The sequence below is a fragment of the Callorhinus ursinus genome, unplaced genomic scaffold (genome assembly GCF_003265705.2).
Source record: "Callorhinus ursinus isolate GAN/ISIS: 27379988/994484 unplaced genomic scaffold, GSC_fseal_2.0 scaffold36, whole genome shotgun sequence".
Lineage (NCBI taxonomy): Eukaryota > Metazoa > Chordata > Mammalia > Carnivora > Otariidae > Callorhinus > Callorhinus ursinus.
Genome location: NW_027397098.1, coordinates 2,433,786 through 2,452,503, shown reverse-complemented (window position 1 = coordinate 2,452,503; position 18,718 = coordinate 2,433,786). Strand labels below are relative to the sequence as shown.

At 41.1% G+C, this 18,718-nt stretch overlaps 1 protein-coding gene across 3 annotated transcripts; it reads left to right on the top strand.

Annotated features, from left to right (window-relative positions):
• Positions 1-5,587: 5,587 nt before the first annotated feature.
• Positions 5,588-18,283, top strand: MEIG1 (meiosis/spermiogenesis associated 1). 3 transcript variants are annotated; one of them, XM_025853601.2, is made up of 4 exons: positions 5,588-5,742; positions 13,398-13,596; positions 13,946-14,112; positions 17,967-18,283. In XM_025853601.2, exons 3-4 carry the CDS (start codon positions 13,975-13,977, stop codon positions 18,093-18,095), a joined length of 267 nt encoding a protein of 88 aa, XP_025709386.1. In that variant the 5' UTR covers positions 5,588-5,742; positions 13,398-13,596; positions 13,946-13,974; the 3' UTR covers positions 18,096-18,283. The 3 variants fall into 3 exon arrangements, with proteins under 3 accessions (XP_025709386.1, XP_025709385.1, XP_073735954.1); XM_073879853.1 differs by lacking the exon at positions 5,588-5,742 and adding an exon at positions 12,694-12,751; XM_025853600.2 differs by lacking the exon at positions 13,398-13,596 and having other exon boundaries at positions 5,594-5,742.
• The last annotated feature ends 435 nt before the right edge of the window (positions 18,284-18,718 follow it).

Sequence of the window (18,718 nt, the reverse complement as noted above, 5' to 3'; positions counted from 1 at the left end):
TTCGCCCCGCCGCCACTTCCGGGAACCTGTCGCCCCCGCGCCATTGGCCCGCCGGGCGCAGCCATGTCCAATCAGAGGAGCCCTGCGGCTGCGGGGCGGTGCCGAGGAACGTCCGGGGAGAGTCCGCGGCCGGCGAACCTCGCGGTTAATTTGTCCGAACGGCGGGATGCTGGGTTGGGGCAGCCGGCTAGGATCTGGGATGTGGCGCGACGAGGGTGCCTCCTGCCGGCAACCTTGACTCAGCACGGGTGGCGTTCTCGTGCAGAGTGCCCGCGTCTGTGCAGGAACTACCTCGCGAAGGGAAACTGAACACCCGTAGCAGGTGCTCCACCCAAGAATGCAAAGAAGGGAAGGGGGACGCAAAGCTTTGCTTTGAAATCAGACTGCGTTCCACCTCCTGCTTGTCTACTGAGAGCTTGAAAGCCGAGCTCAGTTTCCCTTCTTTCCTTTTCTTCCCAGTTTCTACCTTAGGGAATAACCATGAGGATTGTATGAGAAAAAAAATTGTGTGTGACTCATGGTAGATTCAATAACTGTTAGTTCCCGCTTCCATTTTTCATTCATTTATTTATTTTAAAAGATTTTTTTTTATTTATTTGACAGCGAGCACAAGCAGGGGGAACAGCAGGCAGGGGGGAAAAAGCAGGCTCCCAGCCGGCTGAGCAAGAAGCCCGCTGTGGGACTGGATCCCAGGACCCGGGGATCATGACCTGAGCTGAAGGGAGACCCTTAACAGACTGAGCCACCCAGGTGTCCCTCACTGGAGGGTATTTATTGGACCCCTTCCCAGCAAGTCTCCTTAAACACCACAGTATTAATAATCAGAAACAACTCAAACACTCTTGAGGTGTTGCTTTGCGCATACCATTATAATAAGCCTTGTAGTTATTACATAGATGACTAAGATGTGCCTTCAGGTAGGTTTTCAATCCATTTGGAGACAAACACATCTGCAGAATATGGTAAACAAATGTTTCCACAAAGACACAAAATAATGTGGGGGGGAAAAATCCAAGAACAATGACTTTCAAGTGATGGAATCAAGAATCAGAGTGCCACCCTCACCGAACATCAGCATTTTCCTGCAGCCACGGTACTCAGAATTCTATTCAAATACAGATTTCTCATAAGGTGAAGAAAAAGCAAGGGAGGAAGACGAGGCAGAGTGGGAGCGGTATAGACATCATAATCTTTAGAGCATTCTGCCAGTATACTATTGCCAACAGCTTTGATTTGGTATAAGATGGTTTGTCTTAGAATAAAGGAGGGCTAAGCTGTCTATACCCAACAACAAATTCTGCAGCGAGACTGGGATCTGGAGAATCTGGTGTGTCTACCTCTGACAAGATTTGGAACTCCTGGCAAGGCAGGTCAAGGTAATATTCATATGCTTATCCATCCACTTATTTATCCTCTCTTCTTTCCACAATGGATACAGTATGACAGAGTAAAGAGAAATAGGGTAAGGGATAAAAGATAGGTCAGAAAACAGCGAAGACGGGCAAGCACAGCCCACAGATGTGCACACGCTGTTGAAAGACGTGAGCCAGTTATCTGGCTTTTCTAGAGGAAGCCACAATCCCTTACTAGCCTTACGCATCCAAAAGACACAAATAGACCAGATTTTCAGGAGAAGTCAAATTTTCTGGATACTGAATCCCAAGAGAAATTCCTCCTGTGGCTGCTAATAAAGAAAATGGAAATGTAGTCAACAACATCAGCTACGATCTGCTTCCTCATCGCGCACTTGGGAATCTTTCTGCAATTCTAAGCTCTTCGGACTTGCTAAGTCCCTGATGTGTTCAGTCTCAAAGGCACTGAAAACTGCTACCAAGTGTATGTTAAATACCAAAAAATTCGTTATTGAGGTAGGTATAAGTCTGTTGGGAAATCACTACAGGATATATTTTTCTTCACTTATAAACTGTTGTCAATCTAAATTATGTTATAAATTTACTATATTCTATGCTATTCCTTCAGAATAATGGACATAAAATGTCACATGAGGAAATATACAAGGAGATAACATATGTTTTTTAAAAGTGTATTGTTTGCACCACAGACTGGGTGACTTACACAACAGAAATTTAATTGTCTCAGAGTTCTGGAAGCTGGAAGTCTGAAATTATATTGTATGATTCCACTTATACAAAATTATGGAAAGTGTGGGGCGCCTGGGTGGCTCAGTCGTTAAGAGTCTGCCTTCGGGTCAGGTCATGATCCCAGGGTCCTGGGATCGAGTCCCACATCGGGCTCCCTGCTCAGCGGGGAGTCTGCTTCTCCCTCTCCCACTCCCCCTGCTTGTGTTCCCTCTCTCACTGTGTCTCTCTCTGTCAAAGAAATAAATAAAAATTTTAAAAAAATTATGGAAAGTGGGAACTGATCCAAAGTGACAGAAAGCAAGTCAGTAGTTGGTTGGGGAAACAGGGAACAAGTTCATTAACTTGATTGTGGTGATGATTTCACAGGTATATGCATATGTCAAAACTTATCAAATTATAGGCTGTTGGGGCGGCTGGGTGGCTCAGCCATTAACTTTATGCCGTCAGCTCAGGTTATGATCCCAGGGTCCTGGGATCAAGCCCCACATCGGGCTCCCTGCTGGGCGGGAAGCCCGCTTCTCCCTCTCACACTCTCCCTGCTTGTGTTCCTGCTCTTGCTCTCTCTCTGTCAAATAAATAAATAAATAAAATCTTCAAAAAAAATTATAGGCTGTTAAGTATGTGCTAGTTATTGCATTTCAATTATCGCTCAATGGATTTGTTTTCAAAATGTTTGGAGAGGGTATGGGAGAATGTGGACAAAGTGAACAAGATTGGCAAGGATATCCCTTCTCTAGAGGAGTAAAGAAGACACTGCATGGCTAACTCACATAACAGAAGCTGGCTTTGAAAAATCAAAATGTATGTTTATTTTGCGTTAGTTTCATATACATCTCCATCACCAATATCTCTTCTTCACACCTCCTACCCTCAACCCTCTGATGGATTAAAGTGTTATTATTCAACTAAGAAAAACTAAAGTCTACCCAAAGTCCCAGAAAACGGTAAGTGTTCAATACATATTAGCTTTTATTATTATTTACTGGGCATCCACTAAGTGCCAGACCCTGTGCTTGAACTCAGATATACATAAAGGAATCAGCCTTGGCACAAGACCTACAGTCTGGCAGAAGTAGAAACTCGTGCAAATAAATGCAAGATGTTTTACAGTGCTTTATTGGAAGCCTGCTCAGAATGCAGTGTGGAGACCAAGAAGAAGAGCTCAATTCTGCAAGGAGAAAGAAAAACTTAGCAGAGAAGGTAAACTCAAGTTCAGCTTCTGGGCCCAGGAACAGCTGCCGTCCCAGGAATGAGCTTTTATTCAGTCTGCACACTGCAAATAGTTCCTTTTAACCAAAGCACTGCGATCAAAAGGAATGAAATAATAGGGACTTACCAGGGGAAGTCAAGGCTAAACCAGCTAAGGGACCAGACCACGAGGGCCTTACACACCAAGCCAAATAGTTCAAACGTTAACTTGAGTGACAGCGAGAAGCCTGGGTGGTTTGAAACAAAAGAGTGACAAGTGAGATCAGAATAGTGTTTCTCAATGTGTGGGCCCTGGAAGAGCATCACTAACAGTATTTGGGAACCTGTTAGAAATGCAAAATCTCTCCTGCAGCCCAGACCTACTAAATCAGAACTCTCCAGCAATCTGTTTTAACACACTCTCCAGGGGACTCTGATTGATGCTTAAGTTTGCAAGCCCCTGGATTGAAGTTTGAAAGAGCACTTAGGCAGTTCTGAGGCAGGACGTCTGGATAGGAAGCTGCCACAGTATTCCAAAAAATGTGATGGTGTGGATTCATTTATTCACTCAACAAATAGTCCCTGACCATCCACTATGTGCTGCACATTGTTCTAGACATTAAAGATACATCAGCGAGCAAAGCAGAGAAAAACCTATGTGGCAATGGAGTGTACATTCTAGTGGAAATCATGTCTATCATTTATACAGTTCTAGGTGCTCTCCTATATGGTTTCTATTTGTTATTTCATCCTCACAACTACCCCAACAGATAGGTACACTTTTTGTCTTTATAGTTAAGGAAAGTGAGGTTCAGTAATTTGCACGAAGTCATGTGACAACTAAGTAGTAGAAACCAGATCCAAATGCAAGGTCATGCTTTAGACGCGATGCTATACTGCTTCCTAGTGGCCATGGTGGCGAAAGATATTCATTCGAAATACATTGCTTTGGCACCTACTGTGTGCTAGGTACTGTTCTAGAAATTTGGTCAACAAAACCTGTCTTTATGGAAATTATGTTCTTGCAGAAGAGAAACAATAAAATTAAGAAGGAAGCTATTTAAGTAGTATAATAGGTGATGATAAGGGCTGTGGACAGAAAACACTAGAACGTAGTAAGGGGGATAGAGAGCATGATGCAGTAGCCAGAACGAAGGCCTCAATGTGGAAGCTGGGCCAGGAACAGCCAGGAGATCAGTGTGGCTGGAGCAGAGTGATCCAGGGCACCAGAGCAAGGGAAGAAGAATTGTATGCAACCCTTGTAAGGTTTTGCTGGTTTTTTACTCTGTAAGACGGGGAGCCATTGCAAGACTGTGAGCAGAGAAATGATACAGTCTAAGTTATGTTTTATTTTTTTTAAGATTTATTTATTTGAGAGAGAGAGAATGGAAGATAGCGCGAGAGGGAAGAGGGTCAGAGGGAGAAGCAGACTCCCCGCTGAGCAGGGAGCCCGATGTGGGACTCGATCCTGGGACTCCAGGATCATGACCTGAGCCGAAGGCAGTCGCCCAACCAACTGAGCCACCCACGCGCCCCAGTCTAAGTTATGTTTTAAACGGATTGCACAGATTGTTGTGTTGAGAATAGACGAGGGGGGAACCAGAGAGACCTGTTGGGGATTATTGCAATAACCAGAGTCGGGTAAAATGACGGTGGCTTGACCTCGCTGGGAACAGAAAAGCCAACAGTGACGGATAAGGAGGGCAAGACAAAGAGTGGACGCTAGGAGCCATTTACTGACGGGGGAAGATTGTGAAAGGGGCAGGCTGGGGAGGGGACGTTTGGAAGGGGGTTGTTTGAGACAACTAGGTGGATGTTGAATATAGGTTGCATATACAAGTCTGGAATTCAGAGAGAGATCTGAGCTGAGGAAAGAAATTTGGGAGTTATAAGTAAATCGATAGTATTTTAAATATACGGATAAAGGTAATGATAGAGAAAGGTCATTTAAGTTATGGAGGTTGTTTATTGTAGGTTCACTAATTGTCAGGCACTAAGCTCTAACCTGTGAATTGACCGGTTCATTTAATTTCAACAAAATGAGAAATGGGGTGGGACAGATAGGAGGTACCCTCTCCCAGGAACCAAAATCGCCAACGGAATTCTGTCTGGTACTGAAGAAGCAAATAACACATTCTGCCCGATTCCTCTGCTTAATGGTCAGCCCCTGCGAGCTTCCCATCCCGGCTTCGGCTTTGAAGCTCCAAACTGGGCAGGCCGCCCAGCCCAGCCCTCGCACCTGCGCACAAGGGCCCGCTCGCAGGGGGCGGGGCCGGAGCTGGGCGCTCCGCGGCGCCGTGCGTTGCTAGGAGACGCGAGGGTCGCCGAGGCGCGACACTTGGCCTCTCGCTGCCCAGCCCACGGATTCCTGAGTGGAGAACTCGAGCACCGCCGCGCTCTCCTGCGAGCTCCCGGGCGGGGTGCCTCGGCCTCTCCAGATCGGCCATTGAGGGTAACCACGGAGAGCTGGACCGAAGGGGGGCGGTGGGTGGACACGTCCCGAAGGGCCTTGAACGGTCGGTCCGCCCCCTCCCCTGAGCCAGCCCGGGCCGGCCCCGGAAGCCTCGGCTCCGCCCCTTCCGCTCCGGCATGCCTTTGTGATTTCTGAAATTTGATTTTTTCTTTTTTTTTTTTAAGATTTTATTTATTTGAGAGAGAGAGAATGAGAGATAGCATGAGAGCAGGGAGGGTCAGAGGGAGAAGCAGACTCCCTGCTGAGCAGGGAGCCCGATGTGGGACTCGATCCCGGGACTCCAGGATCATGACCTGAGCCGAAGGCAGTCGCTTAACCAACTGAGCCACCCAGGCGCCCGATTTGATTTTCTTGCTTATTTATTTTCTGGATTAGCTACGGTCTTTATTTGCTACCCCCTGAGTTTCAGAATCTGATTTTCCAGTAGCTTCCAGGCTGAGCCCCGCCCCCTGAGGCTTGATGTATTCTGGGGTCTCCTTTCAGAGTTCTCCTGCGGACCAGTCATTTGACCCCCCGTTTTCAAAATGCTTTGTCCGGCTCAGCCTTATGTGGCAGATTTTACCTCACATACAGAATTGGTGATTTCTGTAAGAAGAAAGGCTTGAGGGACTGGAGAAGGCATGGAGTGGCTTTACGCTGCACAGATGCAGATTAGCACACCCAGACCATGGACTACAAAGGCATATTTGGGAAACCAGTTTTGTTTTTCAGCTGACCCCCCAAAAACTTTGGGAAGGGAAGTGTGCGGACGAAAAAGACCTTAACTGCTCGGGAAACAAGCCCAGGGATGTTAACTGATTGGCTCCTTTGCCATATCCTGATGCGTCTAGGAACAGTAAAATAGGTACAGAAATGGAAGGAATACTAATGCTCTTGGGGTTTTAATACAACTAAAGGTACAAAGCACTTTTCAGAGCGAACAAGGAAGTGAAAAGGACCTTTGCATAGAAGGGAGTTTGAGATGACTGGTACATCAAAGGCTTCTACTGTCAGATTAAAACCTTAGATCGTCAAGGGTTTGATACTGCTGGGTTTAAAATACCTATATAAACCTAATACTGTTTAATAAAATTAGATTTTCACAAAACTAGAAAGTCAGGCCATTGCCATTTCCTGTTTCTGTAGCTATAACTTAGTATTATAAAAATCAGACGTGTTTTATAGTACTTATTTTTTGCCACAACTCTCAGCAAAGTAAACCACTAAATTTCAAAGTGCTGAATGTTACTAGCGGGATTAATATTGCCACTGAATTTCCCAGGATTACTGAAATATTTAATAGAAAAATTGTAAGTTGATCTTTCCCAATTTTAGTCTCATTCTGTTTTTAATAAGTAGAAAGTAAGTTAAAAGAGAGACAAAAAAGTTGGGGGGGTGGGATTTGCAACACTGCTATATAGTGTAGTTACAGTAACCACAGGGCTTCCTATTATGATGAAAATGCATTTATGTTCCCTTTAGCTATTGTGGGAAAACAAAGTTTTGAAATGCGTAATATGTCTAGAGGATACATATTTCTACTGAGTAAAAAAATATTTTTTTTTCTCCAATAGCTTAACTCGTCTGTTGAACAGTTCTTCTGTTGAAAGCATTTTTAATTTTTTTTAAAAGATTTTATTTATTTGAGAGAGAGAGAGAGCACGAGGCAGGGAGGGACAAAGGGAGAGGGAGAAGCAGACTCCCCCCTTAGCGGGGAGCCCGACACAGGACTCAGTCCCAGGACCCATGAGGTCATGACCTGAGCTGAAGGCAGATGCTTAACCAACTGAGCCTCCTAGGCACCCTTGTTGAAAGCATTTTTATATTTATAGTTGACATGATTGTTTTGTTTAAAAGTGGCAAAAGGTTACATAGACGACCTTCAGGAAAGTACTTTTTGAATGAATACGAGTATATAAAAGTATTCTGTTATGTATCAAAAAGCAAAAATGGGTAAAACAAAAAGTATGATTGTGCCACTACTTTTAGAAAATGTGCTTCATCTATAAAAGCAATATAATACAGCCAAAATTCATATAACAAGCATAACTAATTCTGAAAGTCTTTTTATACAGCAAATTTGCACCTTTTTTCCTCTCATGTTTCTTAGTGTCATTTTTCTATGAAAAAATAGGTTATATATAGTTGTATATGTTAATGGATTGTCAGGCTGTACCACATATGTCCAACTCACTGTTGGTCCTATCTAGTGTGCAGCAACAAAGCAGTGAACCTCCCATTGAAATGAATGGAAATGAAATAGAAACCAAAAGAATAGTAGAATAAATCAATAAAACTAGGAGCTCGTTCTTTGAAAGAATTAATAAGATCAATAAACCCCTGGCCAGACTTATCAAAAAGAAGAGAAAGGACCCAAATAAATGAAATCATGAATGAAAGAGGAGAGCTCACAACCAACTCCAAAGAAATACAAACAATTATAAGAACATACTATTAGCAACTATATGCCAACAAATTAGGCAATCTGGAAGAAATGGTTGCATTCCTAGAGATGTATAAACTACCAAAACTGAAACAGGAAGAAATAAAAAACTTGGAACAGACCCATAACCAGCAAGGAAATTGAATTAGTAATCAAAAATCTTCCAACAAACAAGAGTCCAAGGCTGGATGGCTTCCCAGGGGAACTCTACCAAATGTTTAAAGAATTAATACCTCTTCCTCTGAAGCTGTTTCAAAAAATAGAAATGGAAGGAAAACTTCCAAACTCTTTCTATGAGGCCAGCATTACCTTGATCCTAAAACCAGACAAAGACTCCACCAAAAAAGAATTACAGATGAATATCCCTGATGAACATGGATGCCAAAATTCTCACCAAGATACTAGCCAATAGGATCCAACAGTACATTAAAAGGATTATTCACCATGACCAAGTGGGATTTATTCCTGGGCTGTACGAGTGATTCAACATCCACAAATCAAGCAATGTGATACACTACATCAATAAAAGAAAGGACAAGAACCATATGATCCTCTCAACAGATGCAGAAAAAGCATTTGACAAACTACATTATCCTTTCTTGATTAAAACTCTTCACAGTGTAGAGAAACAGGGAACGTACCTCACTATCATAAGAGTCATATTCACAAAGCCCACAGGGAATATCATTCTCAATGGGGAAAAACTGAGAGCTTTTCCCCTGAGGTCAAGAACACAACAGGGATGTCCACTCTCACCACTGTTGTTCAACATAGTACTGCATGCAAGCCCTAGCCTCAGCAATCAGACATCAAAAAGAAAGAAAAGGCAAAGAAGTTGAATTGGCAAAGAAGTCAAACTCTCACTCTTTACAGATATTATACTCTATGTTGAAAACCCAAAAGAATCCACCCCAAATTGCTAGAACTCATACAGGAATTCAGCACCATGGCAGATTATAAAATCAATGCACAGAAATCAGTTGCATTTCTATACACTAAGGAGACAGAAGAAAGAGAAATTAGGGAGTCAATCCTATTTACAATTGCACCCAAAATCATAAGACACCTAAGAATAAACCTAACCAAAGAGGCAAAGGATCTGTTCTCAGAAAACTATAGAACACTCATGAAAGAAATTGAGGACGACATAAAGAAATGGAAAAATGTTCCATGCTCATGGATTGGAAAAAAAAAATGTTGTTAAAACGTCTATGCTACCTAGAGCAATCTACACATTCAAAATATCATCAACTTTTTTCACAGAGCTGGAACAAATAATCCTAAAATTTGTATGGAACCAGAAAAGACCTTGAATAGCCAAAGAAATATAGAAAAAGAAAACCAAAGTTGATGGCATCACAATTCTGGACTTCAAGCTATATTACAAAGCTGTAATCATCAAGACAGTATGGTACTGGCACAAAAACAGACACATAGATCAATGGAACAGAATAGAGAACCCAGAAATGGACCCTCAACTCTATGGTCAACTAATCTTCGACAAAGCAGGAAAGCTATCTAATGGAAAAAAGTCTCTTCAACAAATGATGTTGGGAAAATTGGACAGCCAACATGCAGAAGAATGAAACTGGACCATTTTCTTACACCACACACAAAAATAGACTCAAAATGGTTGAAAGACCTAAATGTGAGACAGGAATCCATCAAAATCCTAGAGAGAACATAGGCAGCAATCTCTTCAACCTAGGCCACAGCAACTTCTTGCTAGACACATCTCGAAAGGCAATGGAAACAAAGGCAAAAATGAACTATTGGGACTTCATCAAGATAAAAAGTTTTGGGGGCGCCTGGGTGGCTCAGTCCTTAAGCGTCTGCCTTTGGCTCGGGTCATGATCCCAGGGTCCTGGGATCGAGCCCCACATCGGGCTCCCCCCTCAGTGGGAAGCCTGCTTCTCCCTCTCCCACTCCCCCTGCTTGTGTTCCCTCTCTCGCTGTGTTTCTCTCTGTCAAATAAATAAATAAATAAGATCTTAAAAAAAAGGCAAAAAGTTTTTGCACAGCAAAGGAAACAGTTGACAAAACCAAAAGACAACCTACAGAATGGGAGAAGATATTTGTAAATGTCTTATCAGATAAAGGGCTAGTATCCAAAATCTATAAAGAATTTATCAAACTCAACACTCAAAGAACAAATAATCCCGTCAAGAAATGGGCAGAAGACATGAATAGACATTTTTCCAAAGAAGACATCCCAATGACCAACAGACACATGAAAAAATGCTCAACATCACTTGGCATCAGGGAAATACAAATTAAAACCACAATGAGATACCACCTCACATGGGTCAGAATGGCTAAAATTAACAAGTCAGGAAATGACAGATGTTGGCAAGGATGTAGAGAAAGGGAAGCCCTCCTACACTGTTGGTGGGAATGCAAGCTGGTGCAGCCACTCTGGAAAACAGTATGGAGGTTCCTCAAAAAGTTGAAAATAGGGGCTCCTGGGTGGCTCAGATGGTTAAGCATCTGCCTTCGGCTCAGGTCATGGTCCCAGGGTCCTGGGATCAAGCCCCACATCAGGCTCCCTGCTCCACGGGACGCCTGCTTCTCCCCCTCCCTCTGCCACTCCCCTTGCTTGTGTTCCCTCTCTCGCTGTGTCTCTGTCAAATAAATAAAATAAAATCTTTTTTAAAAAAAAGTTGAAAATAGAGCTACCCTATGACCCAGCAATTGCACTACTAGGGATTTACCCCAAAGATACAAATGTAGTGACCCAAGGGACACCCACACCCCAATGTTTACAGCAGCAATGTCTACAATAGCCAAACTATGGAAAGAACCCACGTGTTCATCAACAGATGAACAGATAAAGAAAATGTGGTGTGTGTATATACAATGGAATATTACTCAGCCATCTAAAAAAAAAGAAATCTTGCCATTTGCCATGACATGGATGGAACTAGAGGGTATAATGCTAAGTGAAATAAGTCAATCAGAGAAAGACAATTACCATATGATTTCATCATATGTGAAATTTATGAAACAAAACAAAGGATCATAGGGGAAGGGAGGGAAAAATAAAACAAGACGAAATCAGAGAGGGAGACAAACCACAAGAAACTCTTAATCATGGGAAACAAACTGAGGGGTGCTGGGAAGGAGTGTGGGGGAACGGGGTAGCTGGGTGACAGACATTAAGGAGTGTACATGATGTAATGAGCACTGGATGTTATATAAGACTGATGAATCACTGAACTCTACCTCTGAAACTAATTATACACTATATGTTAATTCATTGTATTTAAAACTAAAAAAAAGAAACTATAAATAAATAAATATTTTAAAATAACAAAAAATAAAAATAAATAAAATGAATGGAAATGAAGGGCAAGGGTTTCACTGAAATATGGCTCACTTATTGTTTTGTCGGGTAATCCAAATTTTACATAAATTTGTACAATAACATAACAACATATTGCCTTAAAATACAACATGAGTCTAAACCTAAATTAATAAATAAAGGTCAAAAGTTTTTAAAAAGTCAAATATTAACAATACCTTAATTTTCTTTGGTCTAGTCAATATACATATTGGTATGCACGATGAAAAAAATGCAAACAATAGTAATGATATATCCATTTGGGTAGCTGCTACTTTCATCAGAGTGAACTGTGTAACTCAAATGGCTTCATTTTAATTCCTTTAAATCTGGAGCTAAACCCAAACAACTGTGAGAATTTTGGTTTCAGGACGGAATGTAAATACCACAACCTTTAGAATGTTAAGTAAGAATGTGACAAAAATATACAGGAGGTAGGGGGAAGCACAGAACCAATTCCCTTATTTTTCATAGAAGAGCCGATTGGTACTTGTACAGGACTGATAACATAAAATTCAAACAAATGACTCTTAGCCTCCTAACAGTCTCCATTAATCTATTTTTATTAAGTATGAGGGAAATTTTAGGCCACATTTTTCACATTGAAGAAATATTTATCTGAAATTTAGCAATTCCATCAATTTTATTTCCATTTCCTACCTCCCACCCTGTTAAATCCAGGCTGAGATAAATTTGTTATACTCGTGAAAGCATTTATTGTAAGATTCCTTTTTATAAAACTTTTAGGATGATATTCACCTGATGTTAAGGATTGATACTTCTAATTGGTGTGATGATTATTTTGACTTTTCTTTTTTTGTACTTTAATGTATGACCTTTTCAACACACATTAATTCCCCCTTATCCATGGGGGATACATTCCAAGACCCCCCCACTGGATGCCTCAAACCACGGATAGTACCAAACCCTATATATTCTATGTTTTTTTCCTATATACATGTCTATGATAAAGTTTAAAACAATAATAAAATAGAACAATTATAACAATATATTTTGAAGTTATGTGAATGTGGCCTGTCCAAATATATTTTCCTGCACTATTTTTGTGATAATGTAGGATAAAATGCCTGTATGAGGAGATGAAGTGAGGTGAACGACATAGGCATTGGGATGTAGCGTTAGGCTACCACTGACCTTCTGAGAATAGGTCAGAATGAGGAACATCTGCTTCCAGACTGCAGCAGAGGTAGAAAGTGAAAGTGCAGGTAAGGGGGTGGTACTGTAATGAGTATTTGTCATTGTAATTGAAAAAAATTTAAAAACAAGAAGTCATTTATAAGACCTACTCATGAGCTCTGTATTTAATGTATTTCAGCCAATAGAAACATATTTTAAAAGAAGAATGGATGCAAGGGGGCACCTGGGTGGCTCAGTCGTTAAGCATCTGCCTTCAGCTCAGATCATGATCCCAGGGTCCTGGGATCAAGCCCCGCATCGGGTTCCCTGCTCCGCGGGAAGCCTGCTTCTCCCTCTCCCTCTGCCCCTGCTTGTGTTCCCTCTCTCGCTGTGTTTCTCTCTCTGTCAAATAAATAAATAAAAATCTTAAAAAAAAAAAAAAAGAATGGATTCAAGGAATCATGGTGAAAATTCTGGGCATGTTATTTCAGTTAACTGATATATATTTTGGTAATAAAATGACTCTGAGAAAACAACTGTAAGATATGTCTTTGAAAAACTGACTCTAGAAGTTTGGTGAATAGACAATTACGTGTACTTCAGTTGAATATTTGAACTTCGAAAGCTACTGGTGACTGCTTACATTGTTTTAAAATCAATGATCTCAGTGTCATACAGTCTTACAGCTTTCATGGACTTTGTGTTCGTCTGTCTTTTCACATGGGGCTGTCACAGGAGCAGGGTCCCAGTGACCTCCTGAGTGAATGAACTGCAGTGATTGGATGCCTCCAAGTAGTTAAGATATGGAAAGAGAGGAAACATTGCTCCTCAGCAAGAAGAATAAGAAGACAGTGAGAAGACTGACCTTACATTCCCTTTTTAGGAAAAAAAAAAGTGGGGGATGCAGTTTTGAATATAATCAAATGGAATGGTGGTGAGCTATTTTGACAATCTACTGAGTAGTTAAAAATAAGAGTGTGACTTCAGAAATGTGTATACTATTGCCTAGGACACCAGAATTAGGACATCACTCTCTGAATACAATTTTATTTGATGAAGAAATAAACAGTTCCCTATGTATCTTTCAGGTTTTATTTTATTTTATTTCCAAAGTAGAGCATGAATCCTTCTCAATCTTGAAATTGAATGTTTAAAATTTAATATACATAACAGGATTCTCAACTCTCTAAGTTTTTAAAAATTCCACTTGTGTTCATTTTTAAAGGGACTTTCAAAATTGTCACTCTTATGCTATCTATTAATGTTGTTTTAACATCTTTCAGAAATATTTGGCAATAAGACCTCTGTAGCCATGGCTAGTTCTGAGGTGAAACCAAAATCAATAAGTCGTGCCAAAAAATGGTCAGAAGAGATAGAAAATCTGTACAGATTTCAGCAAGCAGGATATCGGGATGAAATTGAATATAAACAAGTGAAACAAGTTGCTATGGTAAGATGTCTCTACAAACCTGAACTCAAAATATTCAGTGAAAAGTATCAAAATCAAACAAAGAACCAGAGAATAACTAAAAGGAAGCTCTACTCCAATTCTCTTATTTTACTGATGAGGAGACTGAGGCCCAGAGGTGTGGTTTTCAGGTAGACTGGAAGGAGAGGTGGTCCCTCAGCATGGAAAGGTTAAGAACTTTCTAGCTTTTATTGAACAACCATGCTCTGCCAGATAAAGCTTTGATGATAACCACAAAAGCAGAGTCTTTTTCCCTTACCCGGGTAATTCTATTGCCAGATATTCAGTTTATTGTGTAACTATTACTTCTTTCCAGTTTCTTTTTTTTTATCCCGAATTATCAAGGGGTTAGATTCTGTTTATTATGGAGATTATAAGTGACAGAAAACTATTAGAGAGCAACTCCTGACTTTATTTGTGCATTACACTCCCATGCCCAATAATGTGATTGAGATAAAATCAGATTTAAGAAAACACAAAGATCCTCCTTGAAGGGGAAGTCCCACAAAGTGAGAGGAGTGTGTGTGTGTGATGTAGGGAAGAACAAGCCTATTCACTGTATGACTTGGCAATTTTGAAGAGGTCTTGCATTTCACTTCAGTATAACTAACTGGATATAAACTGTTGGGAAGGAGAAAATTTCTCCTGTTCTTTTGGCTGGTCTAATAATGAAATTGACCCACGACAGATTAACAGGAGAAAAGACAAATTTCATCTAATTTCATATATACAGGGGCCCCAAAGATATGAGACCCAAGAAGTGACCAAAGCAGGCCATTTATATACCTTTTAGACAAAGAAATGATAAATGTATGAAGAACTGACAAGACAAAGTAACTTGGGCTTGAGTACTAATTAGTGGGGGGAAATGAAGCAGAATTTATTTACACAGTCCACTTGGCTCTGAATTCTCTGTCTGTGGTTATAAGGATGTCTGTCTACCTCCAGGTGCAGGGAGGGTGCCTTTCACATGGGAGAAAGGAGGGTCAGTGTCCTTCATGTAACGGTTTCTCAAGTAACTCTAACTTGAAACCATCAGTATGCCAAAATGGCGTATTCTGGGGCAGCATGCCCTCAACCCTGTCACTACCATATGCAAATTTCTGTGCCAAGTGCTTCAGGAGATAAAAATATGAGTACCTGACCTCAAGAAATGGATTGGGTCAGTAGGAAGAGAACCATATTTGGAATCTATCCAGGGTCTGCATCCTGGCTCCTCTCTCTCATTTTTTTTTTTAAAGGGATGGTGAGAAGTGACACCCTCACCTTGTTCTTTTTTTTTTTTTTTAAGATTTATTTATTTATTTTAAGGGCGGGGAGGAGAGCGAGCAAGCAGGGGGCGGGACATAGGGAGAGAGGGAGAGAATTTTTTTTTTTAATTAAGATTTTTTATTTTATTTATTTTTTAACAGAGAGAGAGACAGCAAGAGAGGGAACACAGGCAAGGAGCGTGGGAGAGGGAGAAGCAGTCTTCCCGCTGAGTAGGGAGCCTGATGTGGGACTCGATCCCAGGACCCTGGGATCATGACCTGAGCCGGAGGCAGATGCTTAATGACTGAGCCACCCAGGCTGAGCAATCCTGAACAGTGCTCTTAACTTGGCTGAGCTCAACAGTTGAATTGTGATGGCAGTGTCTGCTTTAGAAAATAGTTACAGGAATTAAATGAAATCACGTGTTTGAAGTGCCTGACATTGTAGTGCTTAATGATTTGTTGAGTGAATGAAAGATAAGTGTTTAATCATTGATAGCTTTTATTATTCTTATTATCTTGAAGTAGAAGATTAATAATGACATGAACAGTAAAAACTTATGCAAGTCAAAATATGTGTGCCTTTAAAAAAGATGCAGGAATTTAGAGGAAGACAAAATCGCTTCCTTTGGGGGACAATCCTCCAAAAGGGCTTCATGCCCGCAGAGACATTTGCAGAGGGCCTTGAAGGTTGGCCAGGATGGTAACCAAATGCTTACCTTGATTGGTATGTCTCTACCAGTGTACAGAGGTGGGGAGGGTTTGAGCAAACTTCTCTTTCCTCACCTGAAGCATATGTCCTTTTGGGACACATAAACTATTAGAGCTTACTGACCTCACTAGTTGCTCTTAACAACCATACAACTCCACTCTGTTCTACTCAAAGGTGTGAAGCTTTCTTCCATCGACTGGGAGTCCTCAAGTGAAAGGCCAAGAAGAAAAAATTATAAAATACAAGGGATATTTAAAATGACTAAGGGTTGATGAGCACAGAACAAATACAGCTGCTTGGAGGCTCATCCCATATACAGAGGCTATTTCTTCACTGGATGAGATGCTTTTTAGGACCCTAGTAAACGAAAGAGAGCCTGCTCCTGGCCCCAAGAGGAAGAGAGTTATAATGGTGTCTTGAGAACACCCTCCTTTCTCTGCTGGGGGCAATGGAAGCTATGAAAGGCAAGCTTGACCTAAGTGATAGGAAGCATTGATTTTTTCCCTATACTGTAAATGTCAGAAAGCCTGCCAAGGTTCATCCAATATGTTGCTACCTATTTTCATTAATTCTTAAATAAAGGAGACAACACAAGAAAAAGAAAATGTGCTGTTAGAAAACAAAGGCCATGCATTCCTTTGTATTCATGAGGTATTCCTATCCCAGTGGCAAGTTATGATTTATGGATGGTGCATATGAGAAGTGACAAGGTGCCTGGAGAGATGGTGGTGAAGAGCGTTCGATTATCTAGACCATGACACCTGAGTGATCAGGTTTTGACAATGATAGAGTAAATCTTAAAAAATCCAGAAGAAATATACCAAACAACAAGAGAAATGTATTGACCTGATCATGATCCAGAAAGTAAAACATGAATTTGGAGAGGACGGGGAGAAAAATGTCCAAACTAGGTCAAGCCAAATAATAGAGTAAGCAAACCAATATGACATATGAGAAAGAATAGTGGGGAGAAGGTAAGAAAAGATAGTGGAGGATTAAATTCATGACCTCAAATTTCTATTAAAAATTGGGTTTCAAGGGGCACCTGGCTGGCTCAGTTGGTGGATCATGAGGCTCTTGATCTCAGGGTTATAAGGTCCAGCTCCACACTGGGTGTGGAGATTTTTTTAAAAAAATAAAATAAAATCTTGGGGCGCCTGGGTGGCTGTCGTTAAGCGTCTGCCTTTGGCTCAGGTCATGATCCCAGGGTCCTGGGATCGAGCCCCGCATCGGGCTCCCTGCTCAGCAGGGAGCCTGCTTCTCCCTCTCCCTCTGCCTGATGCTCCCCCTGCTTGTGCTCTCTCTTCCTCTCAAATATAAATAAATAAATAAATAAATAAATAAATAAATAAAATCCTTTAAAAAATTGGTTTTTCAAGCTGAACTTGTGATATGGATTTGAGGAATGCATATGCACCTTCAGGTGTCTTGAGTCTAGCTGGTTCCATTTGTCACTGGTGTGACATCAACGCTCAGCAGCCAAGTGCTTTCAGAGTGGGGCCTGAGCCTAATTTCCTCCTCGGGCATTACTTTTAGAAATTAAGAAGTAATAATGTTTGAAATAATTTGTAAACGTAAGACAAAGTTTTGAGTGTTTTGAATGTTTCCCCTATCTTGGCCACTGAGTAGAAATTTAAATCTAGAAATTGGGATCTAGAGACAAGCACCAAATTAGCTATTTTGCAGTATAAGGATACAACTTAGGGTGTGTTTGAGGTGTGTATAATACTCTCTTGAGAGCTCAAGTATTTTTAGATTTAATTTTATGCTTCAATTTTTGGATGTGAGATATACTGTTAACTATTTGTTAGTAAATTATTATATAAAAATAAAACCAGCATCATAGTATTTGTATTCCGGTTTCTGATGTGCAGGTAGATCGTTGGCCAGAGACGGGGTACGTGAAGAAACTCCAGAGAAGGGACAATACTTTCTATTACTACAACAAACAGAGGGAGTGTGATGACAAGGAAGTCCACAAAGTAAAAATTTATGCTTACTAGCCTTTGTTCTTTGTGTTATTTGTCATTACTTAGAACTTCATTGCTTCATTCTACATCATGTAAATGTCATTTTACAAAATAATTCAAAACGCAGACTTCAGCTGAATGCTATGAAACACAAAAGCCATGAAACCATGAAACCATCCTGTTCTGTTCTAAAATATAATTGCAGAAGCATTAAAGTTGTATCCATCTTGGTCCTGTTCTTCTGATTATTTTAAATGAGGTAGACTAACCATGATGCACAGAAAGAGACAACCCCATCTGAAACCATTCCTGTGGTGAGGCTAGTTATGTATAGGTTAGTGCTCCATACTCCCTACCCCCACCCCCAGACTTTACCACTTTCTAAGACCACCATTCTGAACTGTCAGATCTGCCTCTTGTGGCCTGAGGGCTTTCTCTTGTCTCTGGAGTCCTTGGCCTCTTGCTGGGTAGATTGGAAATGCCAAGGGCTTCTGGCCCTTGGGAGCAGCCCTCAACGAATAACTGATGGGGAGGAGGTGTTCAAAAGCTCCAGCTGCCTGGTACCTCAGAGGAATCCATCAGAGGTGTGTGCTTTACACTGGCACCCAGTTTCCCAGCAGAATGAAGCTTCAGTCCCCTGCAGCGGTGTCTGGCTG